This window comes from Eleutherodactylus coqui, chromosome 3 (genome assembly GCF_035609145.1).
Source record: "Eleutherodactylus coqui strain aEleCoq1 chromosome 3, aEleCoq1.hap1, whole genome shotgun sequence".
In the NCBI taxonomy this organism is placed as follows: Eukaryota; Metazoa; Chordata; class Amphibia; order Anura; family Eleutherodactylidae; genus Eleutherodactylus; species Eleutherodactylus coqui.
This window is the reverse complement of record NC_089839.1, coordinates 261795011-261810790: the sequence shown is the minus strand read 5'-3', so window position 1 is coordinate 261810790 and position 15780 is coordinate 261795011. Positions and strand designations below refer to the sequence as shown.

The window sequence follows — 15780 nt, the reverse complement described above, 5'->3', positions numbered from 1 at the left end:
GCTAAATCATACGCAGCCAGCTACGCTTTACTGCTGGGTTCGCCATTTGCTTTCCTTAATTGGGAAAAAAAATACCTGCTCTCCAAGAGTTATAATAACTCTGCTACCCTCACGTTCTGTGACACATAAGCAGGGACACAGCGCAGTTATTAAACTTCGCAGGTTCATTGAATATACGCAGTGCTGCCTGTTGGTGGGAAAAAACTGAAAACAAATCTATTTGTCCAGCCTGTGTCCGTCCTTACGCCTGTGTAGACGTGTGAGCTGCGTGAAAAACATTGCTAAATCATACGCAGCCAGCTACGCTTTACTGCTGGGTTCGCCATTTGCTTTCCTTAATTGGGAAAAAAAAATACCTGCTCTCCAAGAGTTATAATAACTCTGCTACCCTCACGTTCTGTGACACATAAGCAGGGACACAGCGCAGTTATTAAACTTCGCAGGTTCATTGAATATACGCAGTGCTGCCTGTTGGTGGGAAAAAACTGAAAACAAATCTATTTGTCCAGCCTGTGTCCGTCCTTACGCCTGTGTAGACGTGTGAGCTGCGTGAAAAACATTGCTAAATCATACGCACCCAGCTACGCTTTACTGCTGGGTTCGCCATTTGCTTTCCTTAATTGGGAAAAAAAATACCTGCTCTCCAAGAGTTATAATAACTCTGCTACCCTCACGTTCTGTGACACATAAGCAGGGACACAGCACAGTTATTAAACTTAGATAATTCATTCACTAGAGGCAGTGGGGCCTTTCGTTTTCCAAAAAGGGCAAAAATTATATTTGGCCTGCAGTCTTGCGCCAATTTATTTCCTGCCTGGGAAATCTAATCACTGGTAATACAGCATGCTGAGGGGTAGGGGTAAGCCTAGAGGACGTGGACGTGGACGTGGCCGAGGACGCGGAGGGCCAAGTGAGGGTGTGGGCACAGGCCAAGCTCCTGATCCAGGTGTGTCGCAGCTGTCTGCTGCGCGATTAGGAGAGAGGCACGTTTCTGGCGTCCCCACATTCATCGCCCAATTAATGGGTCCACGCGGGAGACGGTTATTAGAAAATGAGCAGTGTGAGCAGGTCCTGTCCTGGATGGCAGAAAGTGCTTCGAGCAACCTATCGTCTACCCGCAGTTCTGCGCCGTCCACTGCTGCCAATCCGAATCCTCTGTCTGCTGCTCCTCCTTCCTCCCAGCCTCCTCAGTCCACTACAATGACACCTGCTCAGGAGCGGGAACACTCCCAGGAACTGTTCTCGGGCCCCTGCTTAGATTGGGCAGCAGCGGTTCCTCTCCCACCAGAGGAGTTTATCGTCACTGATGCCCAACCATTCGAAAGTTCCCGGGGTCCGGGGGAAGAGGCTGGGGACTTCCGCCAACTGTCTCAACAACTTTCTGTGGGTGAGGAGGACGATGACGATCAGACACAGTTGTCTTGCAGTGAGGTAGTAGTAAGGGCAGTAAGTCCCAGGGAGCAGCGCACAGAGGATTCGGAGGAAGAGCAGCAGGACGATGAGGTGACTGACCCCACCTGGTGTGCTTACTCAGGAGGACAGGTCTTCAGAGGGGGAGTCAAGGGCATCAGCAGGGCAGGTTGCAAGAGGCAGTGCGGTGGCCAGGGGTAGAGGCAGGGCCAGACCGAATAATCCACCAAGTGTTTCCCAAAGCGCCCCCTCGCGCCATGCCACCCTGCGTAGGCCGAGGTGCTCTAAGGTCTGGCAGTTTTTCACAGAGACGCCTGACGACCGACGAACAGTGGTGTGCAACCTTTGTCGCGCAAAGCTCAGCCGGGGAGCCAACACCAACAGCCTCACCACCACCACCATGCGCAGACATATGATGGCCAAGCACCCCGCAAGGTGGGACAAAGGCCGTTCACCGTCTCCGGTTTGCACCCCTGCCTCTCCCCCTGTGCCCCAACCTGCCACTGAGATGCAACCCCCCTCTCAGGACACAGGCACTACCGCCTCATGGCCTGCACCCACACCCTCATCTCCGCTGTCCTCGGCCCCATCCAGCAGTGTAGTTCAGCGCACCGTTCAGCCGTCGCTTGCGCAAGTGTTCGAGCGCAAGCGCAAGTACGCCGCCACGCACCCGCACGCTCAAACGTTAACCGTCCGCATCGCAAAATTCATCAGCCTTGAGATGCTGCCGTATAGGGTTGTGGAAACGGAGTCCTTCAAAAGTATCATGGAGGCGGCGGCCCCGCGCTACTCAGTTCCCAGTCGCCACTACTTTTCCCGATGTGCCGTCCCAGCCCTGCACGACCACGTCTCCCGCAACATTGTGCGCGCCCTCACCAACGCGGTTACTGCCACGGTCCACTTAACTACGGACACGTGGACAAGCACAGGCGGGCAGGGCCACTACATCTCCCTGACGGCACATTGGGTGAATTTAGTGGAGGCTGGGACAGAGTCAGAGCCTGGGACCGCTCACGTCCTACCCACCCCCAGAATTGCGGGCCCCAGCTCGGTGCTGGTATCTGCGGAGGTGTATGCTTCCTCCACTAAAGCACCCTCCTCCTCCTCCTCCTCCTCTGTCTCACAATCAAGATGTGTTAGCAGCAGCATGTCGCCAGCAGTCGGTGTCGCGCGGTGTGGCAGCACAGCGGTGGGCAAGCGTCAGCAGGCCGTGCTGAAACTACTCAGCTTAGGCGATAAGAGGCACACGGCCCACGAACTGCTGCAGGGTCTGACACAGCAGACCGACCGCTGGCTTGCGCCGCTGAGCCTCCAACCGGGCATGGTCGTGTGTGACAACGGCCGTAACCTGGTGGCGGCTCTGCAGCTTGGCAGCCTCACGCACGTGCCATGCCTGGCCCACGTCTTTAATTTGGTGGTTCAGCGGTTTCTGAAAAGCTACCCACGCTTGTCAGACCTGCTCGTAAAGGCGCGCCGGCTCTGCGCACATTTCCGCAAGTCCCACACGGACGCTGCCACCCTGCGCACCCTGCAACATCACTTTAAGCTGCCAGTGCACCGACTGCTGTGCGACGTGCCCACACGGTGGAACTCTACGCTCCACATGTTGGCCAGGCTCTATGAACAACGGAGAGCTATAGTCGAATACCAACTCCAACATGGGCGGCGCAGTGGGAGTCAGCCTCCTCAATTCCTTTCAGAAGAGTGGGCCTGGTTGGCAGACATCTGCCATGTCCTTGGTAATTTTGAGGAGTCTACCCAGGTGGTGAGCGGCGATGCTACAATCATTAGCGTCACCATTCCTCTGCTATGCATCTTGAGAAATTCCCTGCAAACCATAAAGGCAGCTGCTTTGCGCTCGGAAACGGGGGCGGGGGAAGACAGTATGCCGCTGGATAGTCAGGGCACCCTCCTGTCTATTTCTCAGCGCGTACAGGAGGAGGAGGAGGAGCATGAGGAGGATGAGGAGGAGGGGGAAGAGACAGCTTGGCCCGCTGCTGACGGTACACCGGCTGATTGCCTGTCATCCTTTCAGCGTGTATGGCCTGAGGAGGAGGAGGAGGAGGAGGAGGATCCTGAAAGTGATCTTCCTAGTGAAGACAGCCATGTGTTGCGTACAGGTACCCTGGCACACATGGCTGACTTCATGTTAGGATGCCTTTCTCGTGACCCTCGCGTTGCACGCATTCTGGCCACGACGGATTACTGGGTGTACACACTGCTCGATCCACGGTATAAGGAGAACCTGCCCACTCTGATTCCCGAAGAGGAAAGGGGTTCGAGAGTGTTGCTATACCACAGGACCCTTGCGGACAAGCTGATGGTAAAATTCCCAGCCGACAGCGCTAGTGGCAGAAGGCGCAGTTCCGAGGGCCATGTTGCAGGGGATGTGCGTAGATCGAGCAGCATGTACATCCCAGGCAGTGCAACAGTCTTTAAGGGCCTGGCCAGCTTTATGGCTCCCCACCAAGACTGTGTCACCGCTCCCCAGTCACGGCTGAGTCGGCGGGAGCACTGCAAAAGGATGGTGAGGGAGTACGTAGCGGATCGCACGACCATCCTTGGTGATGCCTCTGCCCCCTACAACTACTGGGTGTCGAAGCTGGACACGTGGCCTGAACTAGCCCTGTATGCCCTTGAGGTGCTTGCTTGTCCTGCGGCTAGCGTGTTGTCGGAGAGGGTGTTTAGTGCGGCTGGGGGAATCATCACAGATAAGCGTAGCCGCTTGTCAACCGACAGTGCCGACAGGCTAACACTCATCAAGATGAACAAAGGCTGGATTTCCCCAGACTTCTGTTCTCCACCAGCGGACAGCAGCGATACGTAAGCAATACGTAGGCTGCACCCGCGGATGGAAGCTACGTTCTCTCTCACCATCCAAAACGGGGACATTTCTGCTTCATCAATCTGTGTCTAATATTCCTCCTCCTCCTCCTCCTGCTCCACCTCCTGAAACCTCACGTAATCACGCTGAACGGGCAATTTTTCTTAGGGCCACAAGGCTCACTCAAATAATTTTTCAGAACAATTTTTATAAGTTTCAATGCGCTTAAAAGCATTGGAACTTTAACTTGAACCAATTTTTCGTTACACTGGGCTGCCTCCAGGCCTAGTTACCACTTAAGCCACATTAACCAAAGCGATTAATGGGTTTCACCTGCCCTCTTGGCTGGCCATGGCCAATTTTTGGGATGTACATTAGTACTGTTGATACAGCAATTTGTGTGGGCCCTCGCCTACAGTGTAATCAAATTAATTTTTAGCCCACCTGCATTACAGCTGACGTTACCTCAGCTGTGTTGGGCAATGCAATGGGATATTTTTGTGTACCGCCGGTGGGTTCCAGGGAGCCACCCATGCTGTAGGTGCACACTGAGTTTTTAATACATCTGTACACTTCTAAAGAACCCGTCTGACCGGGGCATGCAGTGTGGGCCGAAGCCCACCTGTATTACGCACGACATTACTACCTCAGCTGTGTTGGGCAATGCAATGGGATATTTCTATGTACCGCCGGTGGCTTCCTGGCACCCACCCAGGCAGTGGGTCCACAGGGAGTTAAACCTACATGTGTCCACTTGTAAAGAATCCCAGTCTGACTGGGGCATGCAGTGTGGGCCGAAGCACACCTGTATTACGCACGACATTACTACCTCAGCTGTGTTGGGCAATGCAATGGGATATTTCTATGTACCGCCGGTGGCTTCCTGGCACCTACCCAGGCAGTGGGTCCACAGGGAGTTAAACCTACATGTGTCCACTTGTAAAGAATCCCAGTCTGACTGGGGCATGCAGTGTGGGCCGAAGCCCACCTGTATTACGCACGACATTACTACCTCAGCTGTGTTGGGCAATGCAATGGGATATTTTTGTGTACCGCCGGTGGGTTCCAGGGAGCCACCCATGCTGTGGGTCGACAGGGACTTCACAATAGGGAGTTGTACCTGCCTGTGTCTATGAATTAAAAAGCCCGGTCTGACTGGGGCATGCAGACACCTTGACAGAATGAATAGTGTGTGGCACATAGGTTCCCCATTGCTATGCCCACGTGTGCAGCTCCAGATGGCGGTGGCACAGGATTCTATTTCTCATTGCTTCTGTACAGCATTGTGGGCTATCGCTCCGCCACTTTTAAAGAGGGTCGCTGCCTAGCCGTGCCAACCTCTGCAGTGTATGCCTGCGGTCCCTCGTCATGGCAGACGCAATTCTAAATAGACATGAGCGTGGTGTGGCATGAGGGCAGCTGAAGGCTGCGCAGGGACACTTTGGTGTGCGCTGTGGGGGGGAGGGGGTGCGGTTGGGCAGCATGTAACTCAGGAGAAGTGGCAGTGGAGTGTCATGCAGGCAGTGATTGTGCTTTGTTGGAGGTAGTGTGGTGCTTAGCAAAGGTATGCCATGCTAATGAGCGCTTTTCAGAAGTAAAAGTTGTTGGGAGGGGGGGGGGGCCCACTCTTGCCGCTATTGTGGCTTAATAGTGGGACCTGTGAACTTAGGATGCAGCCCAACATGTAGCCCCTCGCCTGCCCTATCCGTCACTGTGTCATTCCCATCACTTTCCTGAATTGCCCAGATTTTCACACATGAAAACCTTAGCGAGCATCGGCAAAATACAAAAATGTTCTGGTCGCCCATTGACTTCAATGGGGTTCGTTGTTCGAAACGAACCCTCGAGCATCACGGGAAGTTCGTTACGAATAACGAACACCCGAACATTTTGGTGTTCGCTCATCTCTAGTGTTTATTAAAAAATGGGAAGCCAGCGTGTATTGTATAATCCAAGTAACCTTGTGCTGGCATCTGTTAATCTACAATAATCCTGGTATATTTCATGAGAACAGCTCAGGCCTCTGAAGTTTTATCAGTTTGCAGGTCTAGTATTTTTCTGTAACAAGTAACCATTTGTTCTTTGCTTCCTCTAAGCCTTGCAAGAGCTTATAAAGATGCCCAAGATGTACTTTTGGAGAAGCCTGAAATACAGCATCTTGGCCGGATCTGGAAGGAACTGTATACTATATCCAATTTTATGGATACCGTTCGCACTACCCCTGGAAAGATTTATGGTAATTTCCAAGTCACTGAACTGTTCATTTAGAATTAGAGTTTATTGTCTTGGCAAATATAAAAGATTAAATTATAACTTTTGACTGACTTTTTATGTAGTAAATTGCAGAACTAGAAACATATAAAAGAAGTGAATGGCTGAGCCAGTTCATATGAAGGTATTAGACAGGCTCCACGTTTTAGGCAGATGATCACTGTTGTTTTTCCTAATGTTACCTGTCCAATCATTAGTATATAATGATTATACTTATTTAATTAAATCCTACTAAAATAATTAAATAAATGCTCTTTTGTTCATAAAAGCATCCTGATATTTGTTTACTTTTGAGAAATGAGGGAGAATTTGTTGGCAACTTTCCAAACCATTCCTCAACCAGCCTTGGGTCAGGGGTAGTTCATATGAACCATATGTACACCTTTGTCTGTATCCATGGCTTCCAACCAAAGATACAAGACCAAAGCAATATGAAGAGTCCTCCCCCATCCCTAGAACCCTTCAGCAGACCGCAGCACTTTTCAACAGTCCCAAAGTTCTGACACCATTCAACATATTCCAGTATCCTTCAGCAGACCGAAACACCATTCAGCAAACCCCGGCAGGCTTAATCAGCCTTTGATAAACTCCAACACCCTTCCATTGACCACAGCAACCTTCCATAAACATCACACTCCAACAGACCTGGCACTTTTCAGCAAACACAAGCATTCATAGCACTTTTCCATAGATCTGGCACCCTTCAGCAGAATCTAGAAACCTTTGATAGACCCCAGCAATCTTTAGTAGACTCCCTTATGCTTTAACAGCCCCGGCACCCTTCAGCAAACTCCAGCATCCTTTGATAAACCCAAGCAACCTTCAGTAGACTCAAGCATGCTTTAACAGACTTGGCATCCTGCAGCAAACTCCAGCAACTTTTGACAGACCCCAGCAACTTTCAGTAGATTCCAGCATGCTTCAACAGACCCGGCACCCTTCAGCAAACTCCAGCAACCTTTGATAAACCCAAGCAACCTTCGGTATGCTCTAACAACCTTTGATAGACCCCAGCAACCCTTAGTAAACTCCAGCATGCTTTAACAGACCCAGAACCCTTCAGAAGACTCCAGCTACTTTTGACAGACCCCAGCAAACTTTCAGTAGACTCCAGTATACGTCAACAGGCCCGGCACCCTTTAGAAGACTCCAATAACATCTGATAGACCCCAGCAACTCTTAGTAGACTCCAGCATACTTCAACAGACCCAGCACCCAGTAGCACACCCCAGCAATCTTCAGTAGACTCCAGTATACGTCAACAGGCCCGGCACCCTTTAGAAGACTCCAATAACATTTGATAGACCCCAGCAATCTTCAGTAGACTCCAGCATGCTACAATAGACCCAGTACCTTTCAGCTGACCCCAGTAACCTTCAGTAGACTCTAGCATGCTTCAACAGACCCGGTACCTATCAGTAGACCTCAGCAACCTTTGATAGACCCCAGAAACCTTCAGTAGACTCCAGCATTCTCCAACAGACCTGCCAGCCTTCAGCAGACCCCAGCAACCTTAAACAGACACTAGCACACTTTAGCAAACCCTAACATGCCTTAAGAGGTTCCAGCACCCTTGAGCATCCACTGGCACTGCCCTTTCTCCTCACTGTTCAAAGCAGTAAGAAACAGGCTTGTAAGGAATGAGGAAAGGACCAAAAGGTCAGAAACAAAAAGTGAAGCAAACTAAATAAACACATTAGATTATTGTAATTTATATTGCGCAACTTGTATATCCTTTACTATGTGCAAAGCCACAAATCTGAAATCATGTTGCCTAAAAGTCAAATACTATACTTAGAGGGAATTAAACGCAAGTACTCGGAGAACATTTGACAAAGGATCAAACGTAGAGAGGTGTTAATATTGTACTTCAGATTTCTGCATGTCAGACAGACCCAAATGTCTGCATATCCTCAAGCTACACAGTAACAGCCACTTCATTAGTCACTGTCAATCTTAAGTGGGGCTTTAAAAGACCCCGTTCAGTGGCAAATACCAGACAATTGCACATCTTAAACATTTTTAACCTGCGTTCTGCTACTTTGTCCTGGAATATAGGTGAAATTCCATTGCAACATTCAGAATCTTGTTCCCCTGCGGTAGCAAATATACAGTATGTATATAGCAATGTATTCATTACACATCAGTCATCTTCGCTTTCACCTGCTGGTTTAGGTTGGGGTACCCCCTGTAGTCTACCAGGCAAAATATAAAGCTGTAACATGGCCTCTTGACCTAAAACAATCCAGTAATGTTTCCCCAGTGAACATGAAGATGAGAATACCCACTGGCTATGTAGCTCTTTAAATACATACAGATGTAGCAGAGTTGACTTTATGATTTCACTTTTTCAGGGTCTTTCATTTCTGCATTATCAGCAGTAGGATTGTAATCTTAGCTTAATCAATAATAATAATAAACTTTATTTGTATAGCGCCAACATATTCCACAGCACTTACATAGACAGGGGGATACAGAAAGACAAAAAATACAAACATTACAGAACCACGGTTACATATAGTAATCAGTTGATGGAAACAATAGGGGTGAGGGTCCTGCTCCAACGAGCTTACATACTACAAGTAATGGACTGATACAGAAGGTAAAGGGGCTGGAGATGTGTACGGTATGGCCAGGTGGAGAGTGAGGGATGCTATACACATAGACAATGGTCAGACATTTGGCCGTGTGACGGCAGAATCGGTATGACTGCAGGAGCGGTTTATGATGGCTAGCAGGGATTGCAGTCAGTAGGTCAGGGAACATGTTATCAGGCGGAGTACAGAGGGGTTTGTTTAGGGAATGCGGTATCCTTCCCTGCAGAGGTGTGTTTTTAGAGCACGCCTGAAGTTTTTCGAGTCCTGGATTGCTCGGGTATCCTTTGGTAGTGCATTCTAGAGGACCGGTGCTGCTCTGGAGAAGTCTTGGAGGCGGGAATGAGAAGTTCGAATTAAAGGGGCGCGCAGTCTAGTTTCATTAGCAGAGCAGAGAGCCCGGGCTGGGTGATGGATTGAGATGAGGGAGGCGATATAGGGTGGCGCTGCACTGTGGAGGGCTTTGTGGATGAAGGTAGCGAGTTTAAATTGAATTCTGTATTTACCACCTGTATGCTGTGTCGTCAGCATACAGGTGGTATTGGAGGCCAAATCTCATAATGGTTTGTCCAATTGGGGCTGTGTAGATAGAGAAATGGAGGAGGCCGAGGACCGAGCCCTGGGGGACCCCAACAACAAGGAGAAGAGGAGGGGAGGTAGAGCCAACAAAGGAGACGCTGAAAGTCAACAGATTTGGCACATATCGTAATTATACTGAATAATGAATATATCTTGGATCCCCACTGGGACAACTAGTATAACTAGAGTGCCAAGGACCTCATAGGAAAGGCATATTTTTACAGAATATTAATCAAATATTAGCTACACCTTGTATTTTCCCCTCAAAAGGGGACAAGATTCTCATTACACCCCCTTAGTCTTAGTGAACCCCACAGCAGCTATGGCTCCTATGGCTATAGTTACATCCATGCCTGTGTCATGGAGGACAGTATGCAATACAGGTTGCAGGATACGAGGCAAATACCGAAGTTACAAAAATAGGAACATTTTATTCTAAACAAATAACTGGAAGGCTGGGTCCACATGGGGGCTGATTTGCAGCAGGGCAGATTAGCAGCGGGAAACCTGCCTCAAAACCCACACCATTTTGTGCGGGTTTTATTACGCATTCCTTTGCGGAATTCACCCCCTCATTGAGAAGAGGTGAATTTCACAGTTGATTAAATTGACTTGCTGTGGAGTTGAAAAATGACTGTTTTACCATACATAGTCAACAAATAACAAAAAAGTCTCAACGTGTTTTGTGGGTTTGCAAAGATTCCAATAGTAATGTCCAACAGTCCCAGGCTCAATCTTCGAGAAAGTCACAATTGCAGATTTGCCACTAAGTATTGGAGCCTTGCTATTACTGTCCCAATGAATAGCATTTGTTTTGCTATGCTACTGGCAAGCCTGCTCAGTCCCTAGAAGTCACTAGTTGAGTGCACACTGTTTGATTTTTAATGAGGCCGGCCTCACTTACGACTCGATGAAGGTAAATTCCACAAAGTCCTTCCAATGCAGCTTGATCCGTTACACACCTTGAGAAGTTTTAAACCCTCCCTCTCTTACTGTATATGGTAAATGGCAGTGTTCTGTTAGTCTGTGATACTCTTCCGGGCAGGCAAATGCTCTACTTCTTGCAGCTCTAAGCAGGACAACCACACTTTGCTGCAATACAGGGCCCTGCACCCTACAGACTCCTGCTGGCTCTCCTCCACAGCACTTGACACAACAGTCTCTGCTCCTCTCCCCCTTGTGACACAAATTGAAAATGGCTTTTACATGGTGCTAATAGTGCTAAGAACTTTCTCAAACAAGTGGAGTAGGGCTTCACTTTTGCTCTCAGAGTGCTTGAATATTCACATGGGCACACAAAGCTTTGCAGTTGCGCCCAAATATCAGCCCCTGTCCCTTCTTACAACTGTCTTGGGTGGTAGAAAATTGTGTCTCCCTGGAAATTTCCCTGTTTTCAATATTAAAGTGATTGTGCCAAGTTATAAAGTTATCCCTTATCCACAGGATAGACAATAACTGTATGATCGATGGGGGTCCGACTGCTGATACATCCCTTGATCCCAAAAACAGGGGTCTGGTTGGTCCCTGAATGAATGATGTGCCACCCTCCATTGACTTCAATGAAAGTGCCAGAGACTGCCAAAGTGCTTGAACTCTGAAATTTCCAGCACTGTCATTAAGTGAATGGAGCTGTGTGTGTGTGTGTGGGGGGGGGGGGGGGGGGGGGAGGGGGGGGGGACTGGACCACCTTTCTTGGGATCACTGGGGGTCCCAGAGGTTGAAAACCCACCGATCATAAAGTTATCCCCTATTCTATGGATAACTTTATTACTGGGCACGACCCATTTAAATGGGTTTCCAAAATCTAAAAAAAATTAAGGAATGCAGAAAACGTGCTAAAATGGCAAAAAAAAGCTATACTCACCAGTTCAATCCATTGGCATTCCAGCACCATTGCTCTGGTCCTCCTTTGTTTGCACGACTGAAGCAGTGACATGCCCACATAATCAGGTGACCGCTGCAGCCAATCACTGGCCTCAGTGATATACGACATGAGGCCGCTGGGCGAGTAAAGTCTCATGCACAAGCAATTATTGCTTTATACCATCTCCAGCTCCAAACTGTATAACACCCATAGTAGTCTATGTCTTTGATTTCATGCAAACAAATTGTGGCATAGGCATCATAGCAGAGAAGTGACTTTCTGGATTCAGCCCAATTTTCTAGATTTTCTAAAATCTAATAATCCATCTTTTACTGTATAATGGAAATTGTAATTAGTCAAAGACTGTTAATTATATTAATCAAAGACTGTTTCTGCAGAAAAATTCTGTAAATTCAGTATCTTATTATCCTGCTCTAACAATGAGAAATGTGAATGATGCGTAAATGTTACGGACGCTCATCTGTATTGTTTCATTGGTGATCTTTTCCTATATAGGGCGCGGTTTACGAATCAGAGACATCTTAAAGGACGATGAAATGCTGACTCTGTTTCTGCTGAAAGATATTGGATTGTCTGATTCTGTGATGTATCAGCTCATAAACGCTCAAATACGGGTTGAACAGGTAAGAACCAAGTGGTGGACAACTTCATGTGCTTATCTGGGCTCTACATTCTAGTACTAGGTGCGACTTTGTTCACATTAGTGTTTTGAGATCAGTTTTCCTTCTGGAAGCAGGAAAACAGAAAGCACTGGCCAAATGGATATATATTATGATGGAACTGATTGGACCCCATTGACTGCTCACCTTTAAAATGTCCCCAGCAATAGCATAGCCGTTCCAATGCCAGAAGCTGCTGCAGTGGTCCGGTGCCGTTCATTGTTCATGTGACTGCTGCAGCCAATCACTGTCCCCAACAATCAGCATGTCAGAACTGTTGTGGACAGTGATTGCTTACAGTGTTACAGACATGTTGAATAGCATGTGACCACTGCAGCAGCTTCCACCATCATGTTAGACTGGCAGTGATGGAGCTTCAGGACATTTCTGTCACGTCCGTGAAAGGCATAACCACAGTGACCTACTCGGACGTAAATATGTCCTAAAAGGACAAGTATATACACACTAGTACAAATGTACCCTGACCTAATGGATATAGAACGACTCTACCTATAAGTGGGGTGAGCGCCCTGATGAGGGCGGCCCCATATCAGGAATCTTGGACAATCTTGACTCTACTCCGGTGGTGACAGGGAGGTTGGTGAAGAATAGATGTTACACCACTATATGAACCACAAATGTACAAGGAAGAGATGTAACACTCCAGATAAAGTCATTAACCAGACAGACTTATTTGAACTAATATGCAGGTTAGGATCATGAACCGCTGAGTGAAGCAGAAACACCTTCAGACCAGGTGAATAACCAGCATCCTCTATGCGGAGGAGCCAGAAAAAATGTCCACAAAGTAATGGCAATTGGCTTGGCTGTCCCTCTCTCCCCAGACAACCAATCTGCACATGCAGAGAAGTGCTCCTGTTGGTGTTTAACACCAAAATGACGGTGAGCATGTGCCAAGGTCCCGCTCCTGAGATGCGACTAGCATCTCATGACAATCTAATAGGTGAGTATGTTTTTTCGGTTTATTTTAGCCACTTATCTGCCCGTTCCAATTTCTTTTTCATGTCGGAACCCCCTTAATGTAAAACCTTCTCTGGAATCAGAGATGTAGATATAGGTACTGCAGAGATAGCAGTTGCATCTGGAGTTTGGTGTCTCAAGAAGCCAAGAGGCCCTTCTGCCAAATTAGAAGTCACTAGTTTTATAAATGGCATGTGGTTCGGTGGGTAGGGGGCGCTGTTGCAGAATTTGCATTGAGACCCAGGAGCTTTAAGTTACATCTGTGGGATACTATGTATGGTATCATATGGGAGTGTAATTGGTAAAGGAAGGAAGCTGTAAATTAATCTGTATTCTGAACTCTAGGACACGCCTCACTCCGAAACTGTTATTATGTAATTTGTATGTTGATTTCATTTTTTTTAATCTTCATATTTGGCACGGAGAATGTTTGAGGAATGCTATATTGCGCTATCGGATTGGAATGCGTCTCTTGCTCTAGTTGTTTCTATAAACAATAAGTCACTTGTGTGTAATCTGCGTTAATCTTTTACTCATTGTGTTCTGATACTCTGTGACAGGTATTCATTTAGACTGACACAACTACTGGCATTTCCAGTATGATCAGTTGGCGAAAAAAAACTTACAAAAAATCGTTTAATAGTGAGTAGGCTGGTTGTGATGTGATTGGTTGTGAATTAAAGTGGAAATGTTGTTCACACCCAAAGTTTAAGGAGTTGTACCAGGATGACAAGGTGTCCCCTATCCACAGAATAGGAGATAACTTGCTATTCAGTAAAGGTCTCCTGCTAAGATCGCCGCCGATCTTGAGAGCAGGGGGTCCCGCGTCCCGTCCTGCCTATCACTGTGGTGGTTGCTTCTCCATTAGAAGGAATGGAGCGCTGGCCAAGAATGCAGAATTGGCGCTCCATTCATTTCAGTGGCGGAAATACCTGAGCAGGTGCTACTCGGCCATCCCTAGAGTCCCATTGAAACTGAATGGAGCACTAGTGTGCTTGCATGACCATTCCACCCCCTTCTCACTGTGGGGGTAAGTGGGCGGGGGACATGGGACCATCATTCTCAAGATCGGTGGGGTCTCAGCAGTGAGACCCCCACCAATCAGCAAGTTATCCCTAATTCAGTGGATAGGGGATAACTTATAATATTGGTACAACCCCTTGAAAGAAGTTTCCAGGACTTTTGTGATTGATCTCTTGGGGTTTGTCGTTTGGGATTTCTAAAGATCAGCTGTTTGCCGGGCCCACTGTCAATGTGGACAGTGCTGTCCATATTGCTTCAGCCCAGGTTGGTACTGCAGACACAGCTCCCATTGAATTCAATGGGAGCTGTGCCTATAGTACCAACCCAGGCCATTGCAATGATGGCAGAACCTTTTCCAGTGTTGACAGCGGGCCGGAGAAAAGATGATCGGTGAGTATGTCATCAATAGTACAACTCCCGGACAACCCCTTTAAAGAAGACTAGTCATTTTTCTTGATGTGTATTTTAGTAACTAGTGGTATTCTTTATGAAATAACAATACTGGAACATCTTTTCTTAGAATTCTGTGTAGTGTCATTCCTCTGTTATTCCTCCTGGAAACCTATGAACAAACTGACAAGTGAGTGCAAGGGGGTGAGTCTATGCACAGTCTGACAGTGTCCAGTCAGTAATGACAATATCAGACTGGGAAGGGACACACCGACATGATAAGGGGAATGGTAACACCCTGTTGGAAATGTTTTCGTAAATATTCAGGAGGAATTACAGAGGAACAGCAAAATACAGAATTCTGTTGTAGGATGCTCCAAGATTATGATTTCATGGTCAATGCAAGTATTTAATAAAACAGCCGTGTCGGGAGTGGTGACAGGTACTAGAAGTATTATTATGTAAATCCCATTAAAGGAGTTATATGAGAAGAGAAAAATAAGGTTATGTTTTTTTATCATCCAGAAACGCCACTCCTAATCAGCACGCATATTTTACCTTCCTTATATTCTCACTATTAATATTCAGTCCCTGAGAACTAATCTTACAACTGCTGGGAGGATTCTACATCCTGGGAGGTTCTCATGTTCTTATCTGTAGATATGACATATTTACATATAGGCCTAATATAAGCTAATTACCAAAGAGGTATGGAAATTCTGCTATATCTCTGTACTGGGAGCAGCAGTATTGGTTGTTGAGCCCATATATGATATGACATGTCAGTGAGAAAGTGACCTGAGATGAAAGTGAATCTGTGATTGTTCTCAGTAAGAGAAACCAAGTAATCTTGTAGATATGACACATTGTAATGGCCAACAAAAAGGCATAATGTTATAGCAAGCTTTCAAACCTACTCAAGGGTTCTTCCTCAGGCTTAAATGGAATAGATGAATAGATTAAATGGAAGTGACATCCATATATATATATATATATATATATATGTATATATATTTATATATATATTGTGGGAGATTAGCTCGGTAGTGTGCGGGTTTAGCGATATTCATAGATGGAACACCAGCGGATGCAGTCCAAAGCAGGCGTGTCCTGCGTTTATTTGTATGACAGCAACATAAAAAGTCCAGCCTTAGTTTCAGGCCA

The 15780-nt window shown here is 47.2% G+C and overlaps 1 protein-coding gene across 1 annotated transcript in view; it reads left to right on the top strand.

The window, feature by feature from the left end:
* ABCA4 (ATP binding cassette subfamily A member 4) overlaps window positions 1–15780 on the top strand; it is a 206443-nt gene that overhangs the window by 25304 nt on the left and 165359 nt on the right. Inside the window, exons 5-6 of the mRNA XM_066597367.1 lie at window positions 6331–6470; window positions 12059–12186. Coding sequence (XP_066453464.1) covers window positions 6331–6470; window positions 12059–12186 — 268 coding nt within the window. The remainder of the gene's footprint in view (window positions 1–6330; window positions 6471–12058; window positions 12187–15780) is intronic.